A 26,695-nucleotide genomic window follows, 5' to 3' on the forward strand; every position below is an offset into this window, starting at 1 on the left:
TAGTTTTAAGTAAATCATATATATTTTTAGTTCACTGTATTTTGTGATTAAATTACTTAAATAAACTACACTTTAATAGTCAACTGTATATTTTGGCCATCAATTATAACTTCCATTATTAATTTGGTTACTGACATAGCGCCATCTACTGTGCCGTGTTTAGTTACATATCTATGTTCAATAGATGGCATGTAGAGTTTGAAATAGATAAGTAAATGTAAACGCTTCTGTGTTGTGTGGTGTATTATGCATTCACGATGATAATGTACACACGATATCATGTGTGAAAGAGAGAACCGATGGAGTTCTCTGAAGTTGGTTTGGTTCATTCGATTTGCGTAACATTGTTGATAAACTGGTTGGTGTCTAACGTCACCGTAATTCTTCATACTCGTATGTCATGCGAATGAAGTGAAGTTATGAACAGGTTAGGTAGTTTCGATAGTTTCGCTCGGTTGTATTGTATTATTCCTTGCTCATGCTTCAAAGTTAATTTAGTTGCACAATGATATTGTTTAGTTTGTGTTGTGTTTTGTTTGTGTTCTAGTATATACTTAAATGTAAAAAATGTAAACAAGTTCTTTATGGTAGTTTCTAAAAGAAACTTATTACTCCTCAGTTTATATAAATATATATTGATTTCTAAAACCGGTTCCTATGTCAATCGGTGTTGTTTTATCTATAAAGTTATAATATATTTGAAATGGAGTTTTCATTTAACAAATTAAAAAATATTTTAAATACGAAGAGAGACAGTCAGCTGGTTGGCAGTGGCAGCTTGGAGCCAGAAATAGGCTTTAAGTTGTCATTACATCCAGTTGCTAAGACTTTGTACGTGACAGTTATCGGTGCCCGGCACCTACCGTCCTTGTTTGGGTTGAGTCGCGCCCATGGATACCTAGCAAAGGTAACATCCGGACATTGTTTATATTTACGACGTAAATAAATATAATTGTTACTTTTATTAATGAAATATTTATTTATATTTACTTACTTGAATAAAATATTTTTATAGTAAGTACCTCATTAATACTGACTATAGAGAATAGAGACAAGGTCGCAGACGATTGAAGAAATGAAATAATAATAAAAGTTTTATACAACTGCAACTAGATTTATCCACTAGCACTAGTTACTGTATACGACCTTTGTATGACGGTTATAAATGTTAAGTGCGTCTCCATCGTAAATGGATTTATACTTCGCATATTAAGCCAAATTCCTGGACGACTGCTCGAGTTGTTACGACGGAAAGATACAAAATAAGCAGCCATACCTATCGACATCCTAATAAAGTACGCTCGAGTCCTCCAGAATGGAAACAGTTTTTTTTATAAATGAATTACAATGGAATGCTGGTTATGTCTGCGTCTGCGCTAACAGTATACTTATGCGGGCAGCTCATCAGTGGACGAGATGAGGAACAGGCCAAGTTAAATCATTTAGTTAATTAGTGGTGTCCATGTATATAGCCAGCAGTAGAATTATTGTTAACGTAATTGAATGTTTTTCAATCCGCCTACTCCCTAAAACTGACAGGACCTACTTAGTAGGTCGTACTAGGAAGGCATCTGATCATCTGTGTTAATTCGTCTAGATTTTTTACTTTTCTGGCGGATTTACTAATAATTCAGTTCTACTGTTTCTTGATATTTTTAGGAGGTAGGTGATCATATCATCCTTAAATTTATCCACCTGAATTTCTACCGGACAGCATGTCCATTCCAAGACATTGTAGATCTATTGTTATCTAATTTATATTCGGTTTTGTCCATTTGCTATTTTAGTTGGCCCAGTCCCTCTGGCCATTATTCTAGATTACTTCCGGGCTGATTTAATGTAAAATTTTTTCTTGTATGGACAAGTTATCAATCATCATGTGTTACGTAAGATAGATACATAAAATACGTAGATATCTACTGATAAACGTATAGAAATACCTATTAATACGTTTTGTCATATCTCGAATAAGTTAAAATATCATGGCATTTAGTTAAAACTTATGTCAGAACAATAATTGTTTTTGGGATATTAATACATAAGTATGTTGTTCTTAGGGATTTTCAAAATCCTGATTCGAATTTCAAATTTCTTTACACGGCCAAATTTATCGCTAGATACCTCAAAATCCCAACCCGTGTTCATCATTCTTTTTAGTATTCCTGTAGTGTTACAATCGCAATAAAGAGCATAAAAAATCGGAAGGTAGCGTCAATCGTACTTTCGTATATAGATATCTACATATAAAATATAAAGTTAAATAATTACTAACTTAGGTTTCGGATTTTTAATAAGTATTATTATTATTTAATAGTTGTGTTATAAATGATAATTACACAGATTTTTTTTTGGATCCTTTCAACATTTTTACAATTAAAAATTTAAGCGCCTACTCGTATGCATGCACTCAGGATACCTACATATTACAACTTGCGGGATAGCGGACACACGCTAACATCCGTCTAATTGTTTCACTAATTGAGGCCAACTCCAACTTGCTGCTCACTGATTGTTTATGAACTACCTGCCTACTATTAATTATATAGGTATAGCTATAATTGTTTTAAAACACAAAATGCGATAATATTCATTCTGTGTTACGGCTGGGTGCATAACTCAAACTTAGAACACTCCCATGTCTATGGAGACGTAAATGTGATGTAGCTCGAGCGCATTATATTACATGTAGGGTAAGAGGTGGTGGAAAACAAATATTGTCGCTTTTAAACGGATATTAAAAATATGAAGCTTTCACCTTTTTATCAGTCCTGACTGAATAGGACACGAGTAACAACTTTAAAATATTTAAAACACTGTCGAACTTTTTGAAAGCATATTGTTTTAAGCGAGATATCGAAATTACATTCACACACTAGTGCCAAAAAAAGTAAATAAGAACAGCGATATCTCTCGCAACATATAATTTACATACTCGCGGAGCTTCAAAATAATAAACGAAAATGTTATTAATCTAAAAGAAAAAAAAACTCTGTTTTCTTAAGAATATAATACTATTACAATGGGTTCCTTAAATTTTTTATTGTCTGTTAAATCAACTTTCATTTATCATTAATGGTTATATCGTTATTGTGTTCGTATAACTATGTAGTGGAGGTACCTCTAAAATTTCTCCCTTTGTTAGGAGTACCTAGAACACAAAAAGTTTGCAGAACCTTTTGTATTCTGAAATGAACCATACGTCGAGTACGTATGGCATTGGATATCGACCATAAACTTAATCTGATAATACTTCTTAAATTATGTTATTTGAAATCTTTAGATACCTACCTAAAGTTATATATAATACGAACATTTAATAAGTAATGCTAGGCATATCTACTTTCCCGTTAACCAATTCTTTATCTTTGGCTTATCATTGAGCCATTTTAAAATAATATGAAACATTGTGTCTGTTCGTTTATACATATTGCGATCGTGCGTTGCCGTTGAATTAGTTTTAAATTCAATTGCCTGCAATGAAATTTCGAGTTACAATTTCTCTATGTAAGTATCTAAGGACAGCTAGACATACTTACTTCCGCATTTAGAACATTTGTATTTATTTACAAAAAATGATAATGTATATATTGTATTTTTTTATTTTAATAACGACAGAACGATATATTCATATATTTATTATCTATAAATAAAATGTAAAAGTAGTTTTTATTTTTCCTACATATAAATGAGTAAATCTTGTTTAAAAGTTAATGAAATTATTTTCAGGTGAAAATTTTTCCAGGTGACAGTAAATATGAAACAACATTGCAAGATAGTTCATGGCCCGTATGGAACGAAGATTTTACGTTTCAACTAAAGCAAAAAGATACAAAAAATTCACAAAAACCTGACCTTAAATCTCTTGTAGCCGGCCATTTTTTATCATTAACTATATATGCAGTACTAGAACCGGCTAAACAGGAGTCTGAAAAAAGAAAAAGTAAAACATTACAGTCTAGAAATGCTAAGGTTTCGGGCCAGGATGAGACAAAAGTTAAGGGTGGATTTCTCGAGAAAACGTTCAGCAGCTTTAAAGCAACTAAAGCTGAGGCTGCAACTCAGAAATCTGTTCTTGAGAAGCGAAGGACACTGGGTGCCGCTACTTGGAACTTTGATTCTAAGTTGTTCCAGAATGATCTCAAAAATGGTCTAATTGGTACGCCGGATATTTGGAGGCCGATCAATGCCATAGCTAGCGGCGTGTCATCCTCTGATTCACGGGTACGTAAACAATTCCTTCTTGATATTTACAACTATTTACTTTTATTTATTTATTTTTATCATAATAAACTTAAACCTGCATAATAAAAATGTAAATTATACAATTTTATACGTTTAAATTATACCAGTATAGGTAATTACTTAATTGACAACTGAAGACATTTTGATAACCGTATTCGTGTCACCAAGTTATTAAATATAATATGGATTTCAGTTAAGTTTCTACTAGATTACAAATTTGAATAATTAATGTAGATAGATATATAAATAATACAGCAGCTATATAATATTGGCTCTGAGTAATAAGTGCTCTGTTCCTGCGATTAGTAAAGTAATAGGAGCTTATTAAGGAAAGGGTGTCAGGGTACACGTTATCCCTGATGTTCCTGGCGTCCATGATTCAACAAATGATGATCGTTGATAATGTAATGTGGAGAGTCCACATTTAGCCTGAATTTGTTGATGGAGATGTTAATTTGTAGATGGGTTATAGAAGATACTTACATTTAGAATTAAGGTATTGTTCTTATGAGACCAATATACAAATATTATTATTTCATTATAAATATAATCATCTATTTAAATTAATTTATATAATATATTGAGTAATATAAATGTACAAAAATGAAGTGGAATTTATAGTCTCCCATTTTAAAGCTGGCTGGCATGAGGTAATATTAAATAAACTGTTCAAGGTTGAACAACTTATTTTGCGTATGTTTCCTTTTGCATAAGATTGTGCCAATTCTTTTTTGTTACTTTATTGTGGCTCTACCAAAAAACACAGACAACTCTGAACGACATCTTCTATGGTCTAGCGGTTTAGCACACCGCCTTACCTCCAATGGTCGCGAGTTCGACTCCTCGCACAGTATTTGCATTTATGAATATGATTGTTTGGGTGTTCGTTCAATGTATATTGTTTATGTATTTAAGTATTTTTATATACCTATGTATCAGTTGTTTAGTACATATAACACAAGTTCTACTTAGCTTGGGAGTATACAGCCCTGTATATATATCCTGGGCTTAAAAAACACAATTCTTTACCAATATGTACAATATTCCGTGGATAAAAAAAGAATCCATATGAAAAATGAGCCATTCTTTTATTAACAACGATCATATTATATAGAATGGTGAAAATGACAAATTTTGCCCAAACTCTAGCCTCTCTATAGGATTATTGTTAAAATGCTTAAATATCTATGTAGATCCGTCACTGAGCCTTGAATTCTTAGACCCTTTTGATCTACGTGTTTATCTGTATTTGAATAAAAATAAAGTATTGTATTACAATGATATCATCGTTCTCTCGAGTCTCTCGAGTTCTCTCGAGAATCTGCCGAGTCGTTTAGATAGTGACCAGAAACAAGTACAAATTGGAATGTTTTTTAATCTGTGTTCATGTGAATAGTAAGGTATTCATATATATTTTATTTGTCAGGGAAAAGTATCAGTGTTCTGCCCTTTTCAGGGCGAAACAATATGCTGAGCCACTAAACATTTTGTCATGCTGTGGCACATGATTTACTTTTTGTTTTTATTGTATTGCTATTTATATGAAGATATAAATAAATAATTCTTCTACCTATCTATATTAATTGATAATATAGTGTGTTACTAGAAATGGGATCTAAAGGACCCATGCCAGCTTGATATCCTCATGATCCCTCTTTGAAAAAATCATCGTAAATTCTTAACGAATTCGCCTTGATGGGCGAATTGCATCCTGGTTCTATCATGCTTCAATGGTTCCTCGTCATTAGTGCAGCCGGGTGCACCGTTCCATATTTATTTTTTATAAATAAAACTGATGTCCTCGTAGTGCTCTGGGATGTCCTGAATATTTTTAAAAGGCGGGCTTTTCATTTGTAAAATATTAAACCAAATTTAAATTTCAATACCCATTACTTTTAGTACGTATTAACTATTTCAACTCTATTATTGCCTATTGTTTTTAAACTGAATTGTCTAGGTCATACCAACTTTAAAACTTGCTTCTTTAAATTTCGTGTTGGCAACCTTATATTATTATCCTTCATGTGTTTACTCTGGATGTGATTATTATTCTTTAATTTCTAGTTAAATCTTGCAAAAGGTTGAATTATGTCATTTTATACGTATCCTAACAATTAACAGTGTATATCATTTTTGAAAGTGGAAGCACCATTCATTGGATCATTACCCATAAAAAAAACTAAGGAGATAATATAATACAATTGTGGGGGACTATTAGTATTTCAAGGGATCTAGATAACAATTTCAAAATCAAATCAAAACAAATCAAATTTATTTGCACTAAACATAGGTTTACATTGGTTGTTATTGTAATATAATGTCCCATTATGTTTTGCCTCATTAGGCATGCAAAATATATAAATTTTAAATATTATTTAATTATTAAATCAATTGTCATCAGAGAATTATAAATACATATTATTATTATTACATTATTATTAATTTAAAAACTCGTTTACGGAGTAAAAACATTTGTCGAGTAACCAACTATTTAATTTATATGTCAATCGTCCTCGTGGAAGTGTCTTTATATCATCTGGTATTTTATTATAAATTTTTATCGCCATATGGAAGACATTATTTTTGACCATACTTAATTTCGTTCCATGTATGTACAGCTTCGTTCCTACTCTCGATCTTTGACTTCTTTGGCTCATTTCTTTATTTTTAGGAAATATATCTGGATTTTGAATTACAAATAACACTATTTGTTTAATGTACATTCCAGTTAAGGTCATTAATCTATGTTTTTTAAATAGTGGTTTGCACGAGTCCCTATAGTGGAGTCCGCACATAGCCCTAATGCATTTTTTCTGAATTTTAAAGACTATCTGTATTTGTTCCATTTCCCCATAGCATCAGACCATACTGTAGTGTTGATGTGACATACCCGTAATACGCATTTAACGCTACTTCCAGTGATGCAACTTCTTTAAGACGTCGTAAGGCGAAAACGAAACGATTTAATTTATTACATACTTTATTAATATGTATCTCCCAATTAAAATTTTGATCCAACCGTATGGTAATGAATAATGGCCAAGGAATTTAATAGATAACACTTCTTCTATCTGTTTATCATTGAATTTAATATCTAATTTTAGAGGGATGGCTTTAGTGGTACGAAATTGCATATATTTTGTTTTCTCAAAATTGACAGTCATATTGTTTTCATTTAGCCATGCTACAATTGTCTTTATTGTATTATTAATTTCTAATTCGAAAGTTTCTTTATTATGTCCCTTAATTATAATTGTCGTGTCGTCAGCAAAAAGTATTGATTCATGCAGTGTACTATCTGGTAAGTCATTTATGTATATTGAAAATAATAATGGAGCTAAGATGCTGCCTTGAGGTACCCCATTTTCATTTTTCCTGTAAGCTGATTTGAATTTTATTTTATTTGTATTATTAATAATTTTTGTTATTTCTGTACATTGATATCTATCCTTTAAGTAAGTTTTGAACCATTCATTTGTCGTACCTCTGATTCCGTATTTGCATAATTTGTTCAACAATTTATCATGACTTACAAAATCGAAAGCCTTGCTCAAATCAAAAAATAGCACAACCACTGGAACACTCGTGTCTAAACCTCTTGTTACTGATTTGATCAGCTTAAATATTGCCAGAGTAGTCGATTTATTTTTCCTAAACCCGTTTTGCTCTGGTTTTATAACGTCAAATTTGTTTAGAAATTGGTCAATTCGTTTGTACATTGCTCGCTCAAAAATTTTAGAAAAAATAGGTAAAAGTGCTACAGGTCTGTAGTTATCTATTAATAATTTATCTCCCTTTTTGTGAAGTGGTTTAATAATTGAATATTTCAACCTCTCTGGAAATATACCTTGCGAAAAAGAAAGGTTGATTATGTGGCTTAATATACCTGATATGTATTTCGCGCTTTTCTTAACTATATCTGTTGTAACGTTATCGTAACCTGGTGATTTAGAATTTTTCAGTGCCATAATTATCTGAAAAATTTCATCCGGTATTGTTGGTCTTAAAAAGATGCTTGGTAGTATGCTATCGAACTTTATAACATTGGAGAAATTTTGTGTTTTGCCAGCTGTTTTTTATGAATGAGTTATATCATGTTTTACTTACCTATAGGCAAGAGTAATACGATAGTCACTGCCCGTCAAACAGCAAGGCAATACGAAGGTTACAGGAAGTCGATTGATGCTGGTTTGGTATTCTATAAAATTCTTATGAATGGTATACGACTAATACAATCATTATGCATGTTCTTTTTTCTCTATTGTATCAATGATGAATGCTAAATGCAAATTATACTCATTTGATAGATGTAATATAAATTGTACAATCCGGATAAGACGTATTTTTAAACTAATACGGTGTCATCAAATACACAACTTGATACACATCGACCTGCGAACTTGTTAAATGGATAATAGGTATTTGTTTATTAACATTTATCGTCAACATTTAACGCGCAATCTAATTAGATATACTAATTAACAAAGCAATTATTTAATAGTTTGTTACATCATACTAATTATACCAAGATATTTGCTTAGCAAGAAACATTTCGTACATACCTACCTAACAAGATTTCGATTCTTTAGTGGTAACTTGCTGTTGTCTAATTTTAAACTATTTGTGAATATTTTTTTTAAACAAATCAGTACATGTTTTAAACTTCATTTTAATGACATTTATTAATATCATATACATATATTTCCACTACTATAATATTTGCTGGGATATTCGGAAGTGTTAAGTGTCTGTACTACATATATAGTTTTTACAAGGGACCTACCTTATACTATAGACAGAATGAACCAACTGTCATTAGCGTCTATTTTTATTTATAGATATAACCTAATTGTAGTAATAATGTCCTGGAAAACATGATTATGAAATAAAGAGATATCTGCAGATATATACAGGTGTATTTTGTACCAATTTATCACAGGTTACAGAATATTACGTAATAAAATAATTTTTATGGGTTACTGCCTATAATATAAAAAGAAATTTGATAGTAAAATATGACTAATAATAATGTCATAAGTAGGCCACAAAGTAAACAGCTGAGTTTTGTGTCACGACTTAATTGGTCATAATTTGTTTTTATAGTCTGTACTTGTATGAGATAATGATGATGATATTTCTATAAAAATCTCAAGTATCGAATATGCGTTCTATTTTAAACGCACGTGTCGATAATTATTACGTACGTACCAGTAAACACTATTAATTTATTTTATTACCTAGCGGCCTGTTCTAAATTTTCTCATGGCCTCAGTGTATCCACTAATTTTGGCGACCATAGATCAGCGTGTAATTATTTCATTATTATCAAAAGGCAAAAGACGAACATTTGAAGCAAGTATGTATTTTTAATAATTTTTAATTTTTCCGTTGTAATATAGCTATAATATTAATTTACTACTGTGTACGATCGAAACTGAGCATAACAACCGAAAAGGAAACTTTTTCTAAAGTACTTAAGTACTTCCCTTTTAATAAAAAAGTCTAAATCTCCTATACATTTTTTTATCTTCTTTTAAAATATCGAGATTGTAAATATATATATATATACCATTCTATGCCATGCGATTTTGCCCATGGTCTACTATTTTGAATTTACCACATTGCCCGCGCTGGTACTATCAATGAATTCTGTCAATCTGTTGTCAAGAAACCTTGAGTTTCGTGCTAATTTGGCCGAAAACCGAAAACAGATTAGACTTATTTCAATGACCATAATATTTCGATCTTGTATTATAGGTAATTAAATAAATACATTTGATATATATTGTTCTTTTGTGTGCTGTTCGAAAAACACAATCTAATTGAAATACTTTCATTATATACAATTGTACCTAATACCTACAGCTATTATATTCAGAGCTATGTGTAATGTTATTTACTGAATTTATGGTATTTGTATAATGTATAATAAGAAAGTACAGAAACTGACAAAATCAGTAACAGTGTAAATTGCAGCAATCATAGAGTATTTACGATTGTCTGTAAGAGTTGAATTTCATATCGGTTTCTGTACATTAAAGGCAATTAATTTGAGTAATTCTACCACCATAAATTTTACTATTGTATTGCGTTAAACTGACTTTTTATATTTTTAGTGTAATTTGTAGCAAAATGTTTTTTGAATATACATTCTAAATAGGTAATCATCCTTCTATAATGTCTGTAACATATTTTTTTATTAGTTATTCACTTATGTCATGACGCGTAATACAAAAATAAGGCACGAATGCGAACAAAATCTTAAATCTATGGACGAGTACAATAAAATGGTTTTGACCTCGACCGATGCTGCTTCCAGGCGGCATCTATATAACAAATAACTACCTGCTTATTTACAGCATGACGTAATGATTAGGTACAAGAATATAATCATTATTCAAAGATCAATTATTATTCTTTAGTGTAGATAATGATATTTTGTACACAAACTCTTTTCAGATATCTTTACTGTATTTTTTTTAACATGTTCGTTTATGTTATAATAATAATAATAATAATAATAATTTATTCAGCATCATAATACAGAGTAAAAAAAACTTAAACACTAATATTTCGCTATGAGCTGAAAGAGCCTCCACTCAGCTGGTGCTGCAGCGTATCACTACAGCGCTGATTTTCAGTGGAGCCACTTGAAAAAAAGAAGTAGCATTCTTGATGAATTTAAATATCTAAAATAAAGAATGAGTTAAATGGATCAATTATAACTATGTGTGATAAAGAGAAGAAAATATATAAGCATAAAATTTCGTTCGTCGTTCGTCTTGATTGAAAATTTTTTGTGTAATATTGTATAGCTTGAATATAATATAATATAAGTTTCTTTATAGTCTGGTTATATCTACGTAAGTACTTGAGATATGATAACAATTGTGTATTAGTCTTATTAATATAATCTGCAGGGGGAAAGGGGATTGTTAGTATTGTGGACTGATAATCTTATTGCTAGATATACCATCAGGTCAGGTTGACATCCATACGGTTCCCCCTGGAAACCATCGTGATAATTTCTTGTTGCATTTATCACGATGGGCTAACTGGCCTGACCTCATGCTCATCTTATCATCCTCCATTGGCCCAACAGCGTAAACCATTAGCGCAGGCGGGTGAACCATTCCATTATCATCCATACAAAAAAAATATATAATCTGCAATTCCTCACCCGCCTATATATGTATATGTTTATATGTTAAAAACTTTAAAGAAATAACACAATTATGTAAACAGCCAGTATGCAACTATATTTTATTGTACTAAATCTGTAGGTTGTAGTAGTAGTGTAGGTTTTAAAATATTACTAAGGTTATATGTGTTATGAGTTTTAGTCTTTCTATTGATTACAAGGTCAATTTGTATTATTGCTCGATTATTATTGATTCGATTGATTATTACAAATTAATATTTTATATAAGAACAAATCTGTTTAAAAAAAAATATTGTCTTATATTAACAGAGAGAAAACAAAAAGGGCCAGTTGGAAGTGACGTTGCTGTATACAGGCAGTGAAGATGGATTTAATGACACTGTACAACTGACCATTAACCGCCTGCGAACCAGTGTGCAGACCATGCACGAGCAAGAAGAATTCCGAGGTAAATAGTAATATTTTTAAAATAATCATTATGCAAACGCCGAATTGTGCTACATTATTAAAATATTAAAAATAATTTATTTATTTAATATATATGGTATAGCATAACTGCTCTAGATTTAGAAGAAGAGCTGAATATAGTTGTAAGGATAAAGACTGTCAGTGGATAAAGGTTAAAAATAGATTGAAATAGGGAAGTCGATTGAATTAGTCAATCCTTATTCTTCTACACTAAAATTATAAACAGGAAAAGCGTGGAATAATAAAATGTCAAAACAAATTGTTGGAATTGAAAAAGTTGATTCTTATATAATAGAATTTCTATTAATCAATTTGGTTTTCACAAATGGATTATAGTCTAGTTTATTGTAGGTCTACATTCCTCTTTATTTATTTATTTATTTTATAACATACAAATATTGAATCGGCGAACCTGTAGTTATGTTATGTAGTCCACCTAAGAATTGTCAGATGATTCATAACTATTACAGATCAGCAAGTAGAGTAGATTTGTAGATTTTACATATAAGAGCCTGTATAGTATAATAGACCCAGACGAATGAAGATATTTTAGTTTGATTTCATAAAAACATTCTAGGTTAAATGAATATTACATAAAATGAAACCAAATAAGAATTTTAAATCTAATACATTACTCTATGCAGTGTTTATTTTATTTCAATCGGTTTACAATCAAAGATGTTATATGGGGATGAAGTCGCAGTGTCTGCTAGTCAGTAATGAATAGGTACAATTATTTTGATGGCCGGTAGGTGATTGTTATTATAGTATTTTTTAACAGGTGGGTAGTTATTTTCGGGTATTCCCAGCACTTAAAAATAAATTTATATTTATGACTTATATAAAGAATAATAAATAACTAAAAGCGAGCCTCAGTCGCAATATATTAGGGTTGGGATTTATGGCGTAGAAGAGGAATCAGCGATAAAGTTGCTAGCCGTCCGCTTGATTTACTCGGGATCCATTGAATAAGATATTACTTGTACCTATCAAGATTTCATCACTAGTATTTATCTATCTATTCATCTTCATTCATATCGTTTACGGGATTGGCATTGGTATTTATAACTAGGTAGAGTTGATGCGATAAGAATACTACTATTCTATTAATGTGCATTGTAGATATGTACACTTGTCACATATACACATGTTCGTTTATATGTTAGTGCACATAACTAACGATGTGGTGTATTCAAAGGTACGAACTGCGCATTTTAACTTAGCACTAAGAAATATGCACGTTGAAGTACTTAGGTACACACTTAAATGTTTACAAAGATACAAAAAGTAGAGTCGGATAGTATTAAATGGATAATTACCTATGATATATGCTACTACTGACTCATGGTTAGTATTAAATAGGTAGCTATTTTGACGGCGTAGTTTCCATTTTTTATGACATTTTATGCTATATTACCAAAATTAAACGTCAATATTGTGTTAATATTTACGTTATGTTAAATTGTACAACACTATGACTTTGCTAACATGAATCATCATTTGGTTTTAGTATCCACTAAAGTCACGTTTTTTAATGCAATGTCATTAAAGAAGTTTCATGATAATCGAAATAAACGCTGCTTTATTATTTGGAATAATCTTAAAAGCGTAATCAAGAAATATGGTACTATGTATATCTAAACACTTTAGCAATGTATTTACCTACCTTGCTTTGCATTGGCAACATTTTTTATTAAAATATAATTTCTTTGCCAATTATTAACAATTTTAATAATAATAAGGTGGAATAATTTTGTTAACATAATGGTGGTGTAATACCAATTTAAGGTGTATTTCACCTTACACCACCCACCAGATTTCATGAACTAATTTATTAATAAAATAATAAGTGGCGTTGCATAAATGCTTTATTTATTATTGTTGATATATAATGTACTTGCTTCGCACGGTCTTGTCACGGTTTGTCACGGTCGCTACAAGTATAATAATAAAATTCTAATTTTGTTATTAAATGGTATAAATTAGATTTTTTACGTTTAAACTTATCAAGTTGAATGATTAATAATATATTAATATTTGATAATAAGGATATTATTATCTACAATTATTTAATGGATGTGGATTACAATATCCATTGACATTTGTTACTTCGATGTCACAAATTATGTAACCGCTAATAGCAACACTCATTGTTAGCATTAAAAATTACACATACTATAGTTCATTGGCGCAATATGCTCTTCGCTTATTAAAGAGGAGAGAGTTGTCTCCGAGGCATTGAATGCGCGTTGAATCATAACAGTATCTTTACTCAATGCTATGATGCCATATGCAGTAGGTATTATGACAATTTGAACACTGTTTTTTACTTAGATTGTTTTGCATAGTAGTTGTTGGTATATTTTGTATTATTTTTTTGAGTTATCTATTCATAAACAAATAGATTGAACAATAATTATGTTTCAATGAACATATAATAATTGAATATAATTGATGGAAGGCGTGAACCGTACCTATTTTAAATATTACGTATTATGGAAAATACAGAATCAATTTATTTAGTTCTACTATGTAACAGCTTAAACTAGATATGTACCTACTCGTACGAAACAACTGAACGAATTAGAATTTTTTCAATATTCTAAAATTATTTTAAATCTAAATAATCTATACATATAAATAAAATTGGAGTAAAAGTAGATAAGGAGTAACTTCAACTACTTTTATTTTTGAAAATGAAATTTAATTTTCACGCGGACAAAGTCCCGGCGAACAGCTAGTATATATACCTATATATTCTGATGAAAATTTTTGATTAAAGTTAAAACCAATTTTACTGTATCAGAACCTACTTTCAACGTCCCTAAATGACTGCTATAAGTCTATAGAAACGATATTAATTTCCTTAAATAATAGTTAATGTTAATTACTTTAAATAAGTTAGTATTATAAGAGTTACAAAGTTTTGAGGGCAATAACTTTGTATAAAGTACTTAGTACCTTTGGCAGTTTCTTAACTTCATTAGCGCATTTTTATATATCTACTACACAAACATTGGACTGTATATATGTGTTACTGTTACCATTACTGTTATAACAAAGATCTATGCTCAGGTTACTTTTCAGAGGCGGATAAAAACGAAAGCCATTCGCTTTTGTTTATACTGCGTAATATTGTCTTATTTGTTTAAGAATTTCATGTATCAAACACGTAATTCTTGCTTCATGCACTTTTATATATCATTTCATGTATATACAGTACACACATTTCTAAGACTGGTGACTTGTCTTTTTTAGATAGCACACTATCTGATCATTATAAGTTATTCTTCCCCTCTACGTTCATCCTTCCTGTTTTTTATCCTACCCTATTTCGTAATAATGAAATTACTTCATATAGAATAAATAAAACACAAAAAAATTAACTCGATTACATTTTGTGTTACATTATAAGGTAATGTAACACAAAAGTGATGGGTGGTAGTGGGTTATTATATTATTCGTGGGTTATCTCGGAATTGCAGTTTTTTGAAGACTAATTAAATTATTATCAATGCTGATTAGTCACATTTCCTTGGAAGTTTAAAAGAAAAAAAAATAGGGTCTCTAATGTATTACGTAACGAAGTTTACATAGAAAATTTATTCTGATATTATTATTCTCTAATTTTATTCTGATTTCACATCATGAGTTACAATTGAAATATATCATGCGAAGGGCTTGTGTTTGCTACGATATACCTTAATTGATTTTTTTTATATCATGGTGATTACAGATATATGTCGGCCTCGGTGGTCTAGCGGTTTAGCATACCGCTTTATTTCCGCTGGTCGCGGGTACTATTCTTCGCACGGTGCAAACATTTGTATTCATGAGCATGACTGTTTGTATCGGTCACGGTGTTTTCTATGTATATCACGTATGTATTTACAAAAAAAAACTATGTATTTATATCAGTTGTCTAGTACCGATATCACAAGCTCTGCTTACCGTGGGACTAGATGGCGCTTTGTTAATAGTCCCGGGTTATTTATTTATTATTATACATTCCTACATCTTCTTTCTTTTATTCATAAGGTTTTATAAATATGGAATTTATAATTAAGAAGTCTTAGTGATTAAACTGCATAAGTTACAAAACTTTATGTTATGTTGTTATACAACATAACCAGCTTATTCTTATAATTCTGTTATAATTACACGTAGCGTTTTAACATTTATATTCGGAACCATAAAATCAATTAAATTAATAAATGTTTGGCAATTAAAATGGCCACGAATGTTAGTGGATGAGGGTTCCGACTGTCACTGATAATCTCTTCTCATCTTTATTAATGTAATAACAAATATTAATTGTGGCGTCTGACATACTAAATTTGATGCTTTAATTACCTTTTAAATAACCCTTTTCAGGAATTTAGACGTTCATATTGGTATTTACAATAATTGGCCTATGAGTTTTTTACCGTTATTATCCTCATCCCTGATAATTGTAGGAAGGATAATGTAGTATTACCCGTGGAAAGTAATTTTTAGTTGAGATACTAAATATAGTACAAACTAGGTCACCATGAACTGTTATAGATATAATTTTGGATATTATATCGATTCATAACCAGGACTAGGTGGCGACGCCCTAATAATGTCAATTTATGATCGATCGAGGCTGGCTGATCTGCTTAAATTGACTACTTAAAATGCTGACAGCCATTGTGCTCTATAATATCTATCACTTGTAAGGAGTGACAAATATTTTGGAGGTATTTTAATACCCTCCTCGTTTAGAATTTATGTTAACTTTAGTTACTTGAAAGAAAGAAAGAAAATAGTTTATTTGGTACATAACAGTAATAAAAATAAATTTTAAATTACATACTGGTTTATATCAATTAGATAGTACGAAATAGGTCTCCGCTCAGCATATGTCGTGACGGGGTGCCACGACGCTGGATACTGCGGATACCTTCAATACATATAATAATAATAATAGACTTTATAAAAATAAATAAAAGAGTAGAACATTCAGTTTATTGTTATAAACAGCTCGTAATTTATACAAAGTTGTATATCGAATAATTAATATAGTTATCTTTGTCATTCCATATTTAGTTATAATAAAGTCGTTTATGTAGAAGTCCTGGAAAAATACAGTACATATTCAATAAATAAGATCAGGTAAACTAAAATGCAAATTCAAAGCAAAGTAAAATATAAATGCAAAATAGAATCTCTCTCTCATGTAAAATAGAAAATGCAATATAATACTTGACAACCATTTGTATTTGTTGTTAAGTATAGAGTAATGCGGTCTAATATGTATATGCAGAAGTTTCAATTAATTTACATTTTTGCAATAGACCTGACGAAAACAATTGTAATTTTTTTAGTAACTCTCTAGTAAACATTGTCAACAAATGTGATTATGAAATGTTTTTTATTCATATCTCAGGACAATTCACACAGACGCATCTAGTCCCAAGTAAAGGAGAGCTTGTGTTATAGGTACTAGATAACTGATATAGATATACATGCATATATTTTTTATTTGTAAATACAAAATATATGCATGTATATATATATTAAATAATATACATAGAAAACACCCAAACCGATGCAAACAATCATACTCATGTTTGCACCATGCGAGGAATCGAACCCGCGATCATCAGGAGCAAAGCGGTATGCTAAATCATTAGAGCTCCGAAACCGAGGCGAGGACGCAAGATGCGCTTAATCTCGTCCCCTGCCACGTTGGATTAAAATTTGAATAATTCTATTTAATATTTAGGTACATTTTTAATTATATAACTCGTAGTAAATTGGGTGGTCTTACTATCCTCTCTGAGTTTACTCTATTTAGTGTAGGTACTTTCTTAATCTAATAAATAACATTTATAATTTCAGCGCCGCTGTATTTAAAAGCTACAATCCTTGAAGCAAACAAAGCGGAGTGCTACTGGAAGAGTAGTCGATTTGAACCAACAATATCAGCAAGGTGGGACCCCAAAACCGCAACTGTGAAATTGAATGTATTCAAAGCTAATTTAGATAAAGTTAGCATCTATATTAGTCTTGGATGTAAATTGAAGATGGGAAAAAAAGAAATATTGGGAAAAGCAACAATAGACTCGGAATCTCCATACGCAGATAGTTGGAAGGAATGTCTTATGAAGCCAGGTATTCCAAAAACATTTTGGGTTAACTTCGATTAAAATATAAACATAATTGGATTTCTTGATAAATAAATTATGAGTTACTAGTTGTACCTTTTAATTTATTTATCTTTGGAATTAGAATTTAAACTTAAGGATTTTACATTTTCGTTTTACAAATTTTTTGATTCCGTATACGAATTACGTGTGCGAAATGTTATTTAGTTTTCGATAGTTTCTGATAAATGTGACTGACATTGTCTAATAAGTAATTAATAATTTGATCATAATATGTTTTTATACGATCAAATTTTTATAATCAAGAATTTAAAAAACAATATTATTTAAGATATATATCTCGACGAGCACCTGAGTTTTTATAACTAATATATTATAGATATATAGTGAAATATATTCTATAGCAGATTATATGGAGGTATTTTATTATCTGTAATCAGAACTAACAGAGAATGAAATACAGGTGATGTAAGTGTGAAGTATTCCATATATTCACTAGAGAGATTGAATGGAAGAGTTTCGAGGCCCAGTGGTTTTCTTTATAGATACAAAGGTCAAACTGGTTAAGTCCAAAAAAAGAGTGTCAATTTATATTTGTAACTAATAATCTGGTTATAGAAACAACGATAATATACCAAATTAATATGAGCGGAATATACCTTCTACGTTGTATTAAAACCGAACAAGTATAAGTAAGTACTTCTCTGTACTATGATATTCATAGTACAGAGAAGTACTACCACCTAGCGACATATGGGCATGTTAAGTGTTGTAGTCACCACGAAATCGATAATTGACAATTCCTTCGACATCTCCATTTGGAATCACAGTGTAAAGGTATAATATTATAGTTCAGTCACAGGAAATATATCGCAAACAGTTCGATTGTATCGTAATATCGCTTGTATGACGTCAGGTTGTGTGAAATCTTCCTATATATTTTTGGTTGTAAGATGCTATTAAATATGTAATATAATTTAATATCACTATGTATTTTTGTATAAATATATTTATATAATATTGTATGTGTTTTTAAGTAATATACTTCCTTTAATTAATTGACAAAAATATAAGTATCTTTATCACTTTTTATCCACTCTAACGAATTACATTATAATATTAATAACTGCTTGAAAGATTTACAAATTGTCGCTATTACGGAGAGGTAAGATTTATTCGGCATTAAAATCCACTTCTCTTCTCCTTACGGGGGGATATTCTAAATTAACCGCTGTCGTAAAACTTATAATACCTGCTTAGAAGTTTGAAAATGTATGTTGCGTCGAAACATTTTCTGATATGAAATGTTGTGAAGACTAAGTTAAAGGTATACCAAGAATATTAAGTAAATGCATACTTTAACCTTTAAATTCTTATTTCAGATTATAATTTGATTTTTATACTATTTACATAATTTAGTTGTCGATTAATTTGGTTTAGTACAGCACCTTGCGATGGTCGAAGCTTCGATTTCTCTCGCACGAGTAATTATATTAATTAATACAAAAGATTGTATTAATAAGTATGATTGTTTGTATGGATGTTTTCTGTGTATATTACGTATGTATCTACAATAAAATAATCTAATTATTTTTATCTCTACTCTTCTATCTAACTCCAAACATAAACTCTGTTTGGAGTTAGATGATCCTCTAGAATTATCCTATGTCATTGAAAAAATATTTAAAACATTAAAATAATAGTGCATATAATATATAAATATGAGACTTTTTTTCTGCTGACTGATTTAGTATGCCAATATTATAATATTCATCTATCTACACTGACAGAAAACGTCTAACTTCGAAAAAAAAACTCTTAATAATATTAAGTAATAAATAAATAGGTGTCTAAATAAAATTGTTTACTGTGTACTGTTTAAGGCTTTTAAGGTTACATATATTCAGCACAGTATCTACCATAAAATATTATAAATTGCTATGATAAAATTATAATATATAATATGTATTTTTACCGTCAACGCCGTAATAAAACAGCTCAAGTATAGCAATTTTACTCTGGATTTGAGTTACCTATTTTTTCAATTCAGTATCTAGACACTACACGGTTGGTGTATAGAAATGAAAGAGCTACCTAAGGATACTTAATTAAGGGCGAGGAGATTCAAGGGGTCGCTTTCCATTAATGTTGGTAATGTCATCCGAAATCTCTCTTATATATCTACGCAATACGCCATTTATATCGCTAAAATCTGTTTTATATTGAATTACCATCAATTTATCTCTTCGACATAAGGTAGTGTCGATTAGATGGTACAGTATAGCTCAAAGTAATATCTGACTATTGTGGGTTATAAAAGAGTTCGATTATATTAAGCTTAATTATATTTATAACATTTTACAGAACTACAATTATGAACATATGTCATTGTTATATAAGCACATTAATTGTATTTATTTATATAAACTGGTGGTCGTCCAGTGCTATAATAACCATAATTAATTTTAACTAAGTATAAGTTTGAACATTATTAAGGTTTTATTATCACAGGCACTGCCAGGCCAACAGACAATAAACGAAAGATATGTCAAATACATGGTAGTGTGTTTAATGTTTTTATTGATTTATTATATTGTTTATGCATAATTTTAAAAAATTCAATTTTTTACTTTTTGGGATCACTTTAAAGGAATAAGTCATTTTTTGCGAATAAAATCAGTTAATTTGTTATTGTAAAATAAAAGCCATTAAGAAAAACTTTCCAGCGTTCCATCGTAAATTATATATATAGAAATAGTATTTAAAATTTCAAAACAATCGTTGCAGTAGTTTTGAAATTATGAGTGACCACCGACTTTGAAAATATGAGTTGTAGGAAAAACGTTTCAAAGTTTTGAACATTAAAAAAATCGATATGAAAGGTACATAAGCGAGTTCTATCAGCTTACCTCACACTGAACACGACACAAGACAAAACATTTTTGAGATATTGTGCATTACACCTTATTCCATTACCTACATAGTAGTGTAGCTGTACACAAGAACAGTGAAACCTTAGACGTTCATTCATCGAGACTAAAAGGAAACAATTAATTATAAGTAGATATCACATTATAATAGAGTTTGGAACTGAGTATACCTATCACATTAACACAATATATTATACAAAATATATTGTTAGTAGAAGACACATGAAATACCTACATCGATCGGATCTTCATTATCACTGACTTCATTCTTCTTGACTGTTGATTTTTTTTATAGCACAGTGGACAAACGAGCAGGCGGCTCACCTGATGGTAAGTGATTACCGCCGCCTATGGGCACCCGCAACACCAGAGGAATTGCAAGTGCGTTATTGGTCTTTTAAAAAGCAATAAGCGCTTTTCTTTTAATATCGTATCGGTTTTTTTTTAACATAGGAATGCTAATAGAAAAATCAAAAACGCTTGTTTTTTTTTAATTTGCAAAATTAATTAGTATTTCTATAGTTGTTTAAAGTAAATGCACTGTAAAATTGTGACTGAAATAAGTATTTTCGTGGTTATTATTTTATCGGAACCATTCAAATGGTATTAAAAAAGGCACAAAATGACAAGACAATATTAATTAAGCTAAAGGATAAGTCGTCTCAATGTTTAATAAAGTGAGGAGCTTCTGTCTTAATATCGCCAGCGCTTTGATTAAACTGACAATTGTTGAATTAATTACTTTGATTCAATTACGATCTGCGGTTCTATTTGCTAGGAAATTTCTATCAATGTAGATAAATACGTAACCACCAAAATTGATTTATAAAATAGAAACATAGGTACGAATGTATTTTTATTGTTAATATATTTTTATATCACGTAGTCACATTCACGTCCTTTTTGGGTGTTTCGTTTCTTACCAAGTGACCATTCCAGATGGGGACAATTCGTAATCACGTTACGTGACCAGAAATTTAAGATTATAAGAAAATATAATAAATAAATACGTATTCAATGTTATAGTATTCAATTCAATATTTCAAGGATCTGATTAGAATTCTATTCCTGTAAATAATAAAATAAAAATACATGATTTCTAACTACCAAAGTACATAAAAAATATAATAAAGTTTTTATTTGAGACAAATAACGAAAATTAACCACGTACGTATTTAATAGTATTTATACTAGTTATATTGAAAATTTGTAACATAAATGCTTACATATATACATATGGAAAATCATTTCAATAGGCAAATCAAAAGACTAAATCATGTTCATTAAAAAGATTGTCATTGAAGAAGCTCGCATAGACATGGAGCATTGTACATGTTGGGAGGGCTTTTGACTATTAGGTATATTTAGTTACGCAAGTCAAAAGAGATTTCTATAGATGTGTAGATGGGTGTATCTAAAATCAATAATTGTGGATTTGTGAGTAGCATCGCTAAGTCTCTTTCAAACAAAGACTTAGTCACTAGCGAGTATCCAGCGAGTGACTGGGTCTTTGTTTGAAGTCACGTATTTTCTTGATAAAGAAAAGTTATCAGCTTTCTATTTGCGTTGGTATGAGGAATATTACATTCGTAACGAGAAATAAAAAAAATAATCCATGAACTTTAACATTAATTCTTACTTTAATTTAGTTATTTTTTTAAAAATTTAGTTATTTCTTTATTTATTAATTTATCATAAAACATTGTTTTAACAAAAATCAATACTTCAAATCGCTGTAAAACATGGTTCTGTGAACATTTGCTATGTGTATACACACAGGAGCTAGATTGTATTATAAAAATTTTACTTCATGTCAATGTTACATAATATCGAAATTACCAAGGTGAAATCCCAACAGTTAGAATACATTATGTAGATGCTGGTCAGTCAACAGTCTCTTCTGGTTTTTTATATTTACCCATAAATAATATAATGTTTTCGTATACGAAAACGTATTTCATGACGAACGCTGACTTCTTAAGATGTATCTCTTCAAGTCGTAGAATTCTTGTTTTGTAGAATAAGAGAGCCAGTGTAATCCATTGATCTCCTTGTGTCTGTAGGTATACAAAGTGATTTGTACACCTGCTACACACACATATACACACATCTAGTTTGTAATTATTAAGTTCAATTTTTACTATGGGTATCTTGATGTCTACAATTTTGCTTGTATACAGTTATTCTACGTATCATATTTATAGATAAGTATTCTGTACATTAACTTGATTCAGCTTAATTGTTATTCTCCTGTGCAGAGTAACGAAGGAAGAAAATAGAGAAAACTTCTTTGTGGAATAATATATTTAATACCTACTAGCCGCGTTAAAGTTCAGTACATAAATTTCAATATAAAATATAGCCTATGTATTATTCTGATGCATAAGTGTTACTGTAGAGTTTTATCAAAATCCATTCAGTAGTTTTTTTATTTTATTTTATTTTATTTATTTATTCATTTATTTCAGGCAACTAGGCCCATATTATAAATACCTTATAGACTAACATACATTTTTTTTTTTTTTTTTTATTATAAATACCTTATAGACTAACATACATATAATATAATATTTAAACAAACCAATAAGACACACACAATATATGCAAAATGTTATGTTTATTTCAACACCTTTGTAAAATATTGTTTATATATATCATGATCATAATAAAAGTACATGTATTGGGAAGAAACTGGCTTCTGACATACGGCTAATGCTAGTTCAGAAGCCAGGACTACCATAAATACTGGATTGATATTGTCTGGAATGTGTACCTATATTGTAGCGATCCTTCTGAATTTAATAAAGATTATTATTATTATTATTATTATTATACATATAATATAATATTTAAAAACCAATACAACTATATTGTCGGCCAGTAGTACCGTCAATCTGCCATGAAGGTGGGTCCTCTTTCAGAAAGTCGGTGGGGACCAGGGCCACAAACGCTTTGAAACTCGCGTTGTGACTCGACTTCAGCTGCGTCACCCTCAATGTCAGGTTACTCTTGGTACGAATATAATCGACAATGTCCTGCTCCTTAGTGGCGTAATGTAGACGGGACAGGTACATTGTCGTGGTCGGTGTAGCAGCAACGCAGCTTTACGGGAAAGAGTAACAAATATCCATACTTACAAACATCCGCGTTTATAATATTACTAGCTGTACCGGCAAACGTTGTTTTGCCTTAAAATAAAAAAAAAAAATTAGGGATGGACTACCCCTAACATTTAGGGGGATGAAAAATAGATGTTGGCCGATTCTCAGACCTACACAAAATTTCATGAGAATCGGTCAAGCCGTTTCGGAGGAGTATGGGAACGAAAACTGTGATACGATTAAGATTAAGAAAATATTCCAAAACATCTTAAAAATTACTTCATATTTTTTTTATATCTCAAGGTGTCAAGGTGTTGGTGGCAGCTGGAATTGAGATTTGCATACGCTATCTACTATTTATCCCAGACGATCAGTATGCCCAGTTTACGAATCAAACGAAATAACTACCGGTAACAGCGAATTTAAAAATATGAACTATACATTAGTTTTTAGTTTTTGTGCAAATTTTATGTATAATCTATACATATAAATACAACTGGAGTGTCTGTTTGTGATATTGAAATAACATTTTTTACAATTTTTGTCTGTCTGTCTGTTTGTTCCGGCTAATCTCTGACATGGCTGGACCGATTTGGACGGGAATTTTTTAGCAGGTAGTTGATGTAATGAGGCTACTTTTACTACTTTTTTTAGAAAATAAAGTTAAATTCGAAGTCGCGGGTACAGCTATTCTCTTATATAGTACAAAGTTTATTTATACAATCTTTCAATATATCATCAATATTCAATAATTATCTACAATAGCTTTATTCAACCTTTTCTGTCTAATCCACTACCTAGTAGAGACCTAACTAAAATTATAGGCGTTAATTTTTCTCTGTATTAATAATAAAATTCATTTGCGTTGCATCGTCAGTTCGGTGAAAACTTATTAATATGATATATCTGTGTTCCGAATGTCATTCAAATCCATCCATATTTATATTATAATCGAGGAAGTATTTGCCAATTATATAATTCATTACATTGATTAGGTACACTTCTTTCTTCTCATAGAAGGTATACAAAAACAGGAATTTATGTTGCAAAGTCTTGTGCCTGTTAGTTCGTGATGACGAAATTTTAGGTTGGTTAAACATACCATTATTCCATAGTGACGACATAAGCAGCGGCTTGATTACGTAACGTAGTTGCTAACTAACAATTATCAACTGAAACAGATTTATATTGAAAGTTTTCTGATAATTAATATTTTCGTAGTGGCATTTTCAAGACAGTTACAAGCAAAGTTCAAGTAGTACCTATCTAACAAAATTACTTCTCTCCAGAAAATATTTTATCGCATTATTACCATCACTCTATTCAACTTGTTGAACAAGCAATACTTATTGCTATAAGATTCATTTATCTATACCTATTAATATTATAAAGCGACAGCGACAGAGCTGATTTTGTTATGAAGAAGTACCTACATAAGTTTACGAGCACTGCACAGATTTGGCAAATTCTTTTACTGTTTTAGAGGTACATTATTCCCATGTAATATAAATTTATATACTATGTTAATGTATAAACATACTAACAAAGTTATGAACACATGTGTTTCAATATTTTTAAATTGGCAAACGTTTTCAACATTTACAATATCATTCTACATACTAATACAGAATGATATGTATTTACTTTTTTTACCACTATACATATAAAACTAGATATATATTGAACGATTTCCAAGTCAATCAGTTGTGACAAGATCGCAGACGAAACACAGACTTACGTATAAATGATCAGCAAATAGAAATAGAGGATATCTATAAATAATGAAATCAAATCGACAGTTTTAGTTTATACTTTTCGGACAGAAAGAGAAACGTAATTTATTTGTATTGACATTTTCAGAAATATGTCTATTATTTCACTTCCCATTAAATATTCGACAATAATAAATATATTTCTAAACGGATAAATAACTTTTTAATTAATTTCAGTTTATCGGATTTTCTTCAACTAATTGACATGAAAAGAGCTGTCTGTCACAAAGTGACTTTAGTAAACAGGACTTTTCCAAATCGAAAAATCATTATACATTTAGATAGGCATTTAAGTATTACTATAGTGCAGCTAAACTCAGAGTGTGAGTAAGTATATTTAATAATTAATAACAATAAGGTTTAATACAAAAGACGTCAAGTTTACGATGTCTTTAGTAGGGATTTTCTGTAATTAGTATTAATGGTTTATATTTAAGTTATATTCATTCATATATTTAAAGTTCATTTTGCAGATTTGAAACAGTTTGCATAAATAAGTAGGTACAGAATATAGTGATATATGAAATATGTTTTGTTAAGTGGAGAAAAATTGGTACACTGAAATTTATCTCTATTGGTAAAAATTACCGAAATATCAGAGCAACACATCTATAACACCACTGGCATTTTGTCTGTTATTCTGTACGTCTGTATGTCTGTTATTATGTTTTTCGTTGCTTAAATCTATATCATAAAACGATTTTTTTGGAATTATTATCTGTCTTTATTCAAGATATAGAATAGTTCTTTATCTAATATTCGCATTTCCTGGAAATGAGGATATTGGATAAATGTACTCCGTATACTATAAAGAATTGTAAACGCACAATTTTTTTTTTTAAAATAATAGTAGAATAATCTATTACTGAATGAGCCCGTCACCTACTTC

General features: G+C 30.1%; 1 protein-coding gene and 1 long non-coding RNA gene across 2 annotated transcripts; one reads left to right on the forward strand and one right to left on the reverse strand.

Annotated features, from left to right (window-relative positions):
• The first annotated feature begins 420 nt into the window (after positions 1-420).
• LOC131852818 (uncharacterized) lies at positions 421-19,498 on the forward strand. The gene is made up of 4 exons (XM_059203555.1): positions 421-907; positions 3,727-4,221; positions 11,714-11,852; positions 17,738-19,498. The coding sequence occupies exons 1-4, from the start codon at positions 704-706 to the stop codon at positions 18,043-18,045; spliced, it is 1,146 nt and encodes a 381-aa protein (XP_059059538.1). The 5' UTR covers positions 421-703; the 3' UTR covers positions 18,046-19,498.
• Positions 19,499-22,898: 3,400 nt separating this feature from the next.
• On the reverse strand, positions 22,899-25,933 carry LOC131853379 (uncharacterized). The gene is made up of 3 exons (XR_009357986.1): positions 25,887-25,933; positions 25,137-25,206; positions 22,899-22,990 (listed from the first exon to the last, which is right to left on the reverse strand). It is a non-coding gene; the product is annotated as an uncharacterized LOC131853379 (long non-coding RNA).
• Positions 25,934-26,695: the final 762 nt, after the last annotated feature.

This window comes from Achroia grisella, unplaced genomic scaffold (assembly GCF_030625045.1).
Source record: "Achroia grisella isolate CSIRO2021 unplaced genomic scaffold, CSIRO_AGI_Agris_v1 utg1179, whole genome shotgun sequence".
NCBI lineage: Eukaryota > Metazoa > Arthropoda > Insecta > Lepidoptera > Pyralidae > Achroia > Achroia grisella.

What these genes read in the sequence shown, in the direction of transcription:
- LOC131852818 (XM_059203555.1), top strand. Translation starts at nt 704, where the DNA reads ATGGAGTTTTCATTTAACAAATTAAAAAATATTTTAAATACGAAGAGA. An exon ending in TGTCATCCTCTGATTCACGG is followed by an intron (nt 4,222 to 11,713) that starts GTACGTAAACAA and finishes TTATATTAACAG; the next exon opens with AGAGAAAACAAAAAGGGCCA. An exon ending in CGAGCAAGAAGAATTCCGAG is followed by an intron (nt 11,853 to 17,737) that starts GTAAATAGTAAT and finishes TTATAATTTCAG; the next exon opens with CGCCGCTGTATTTAAAAGCT.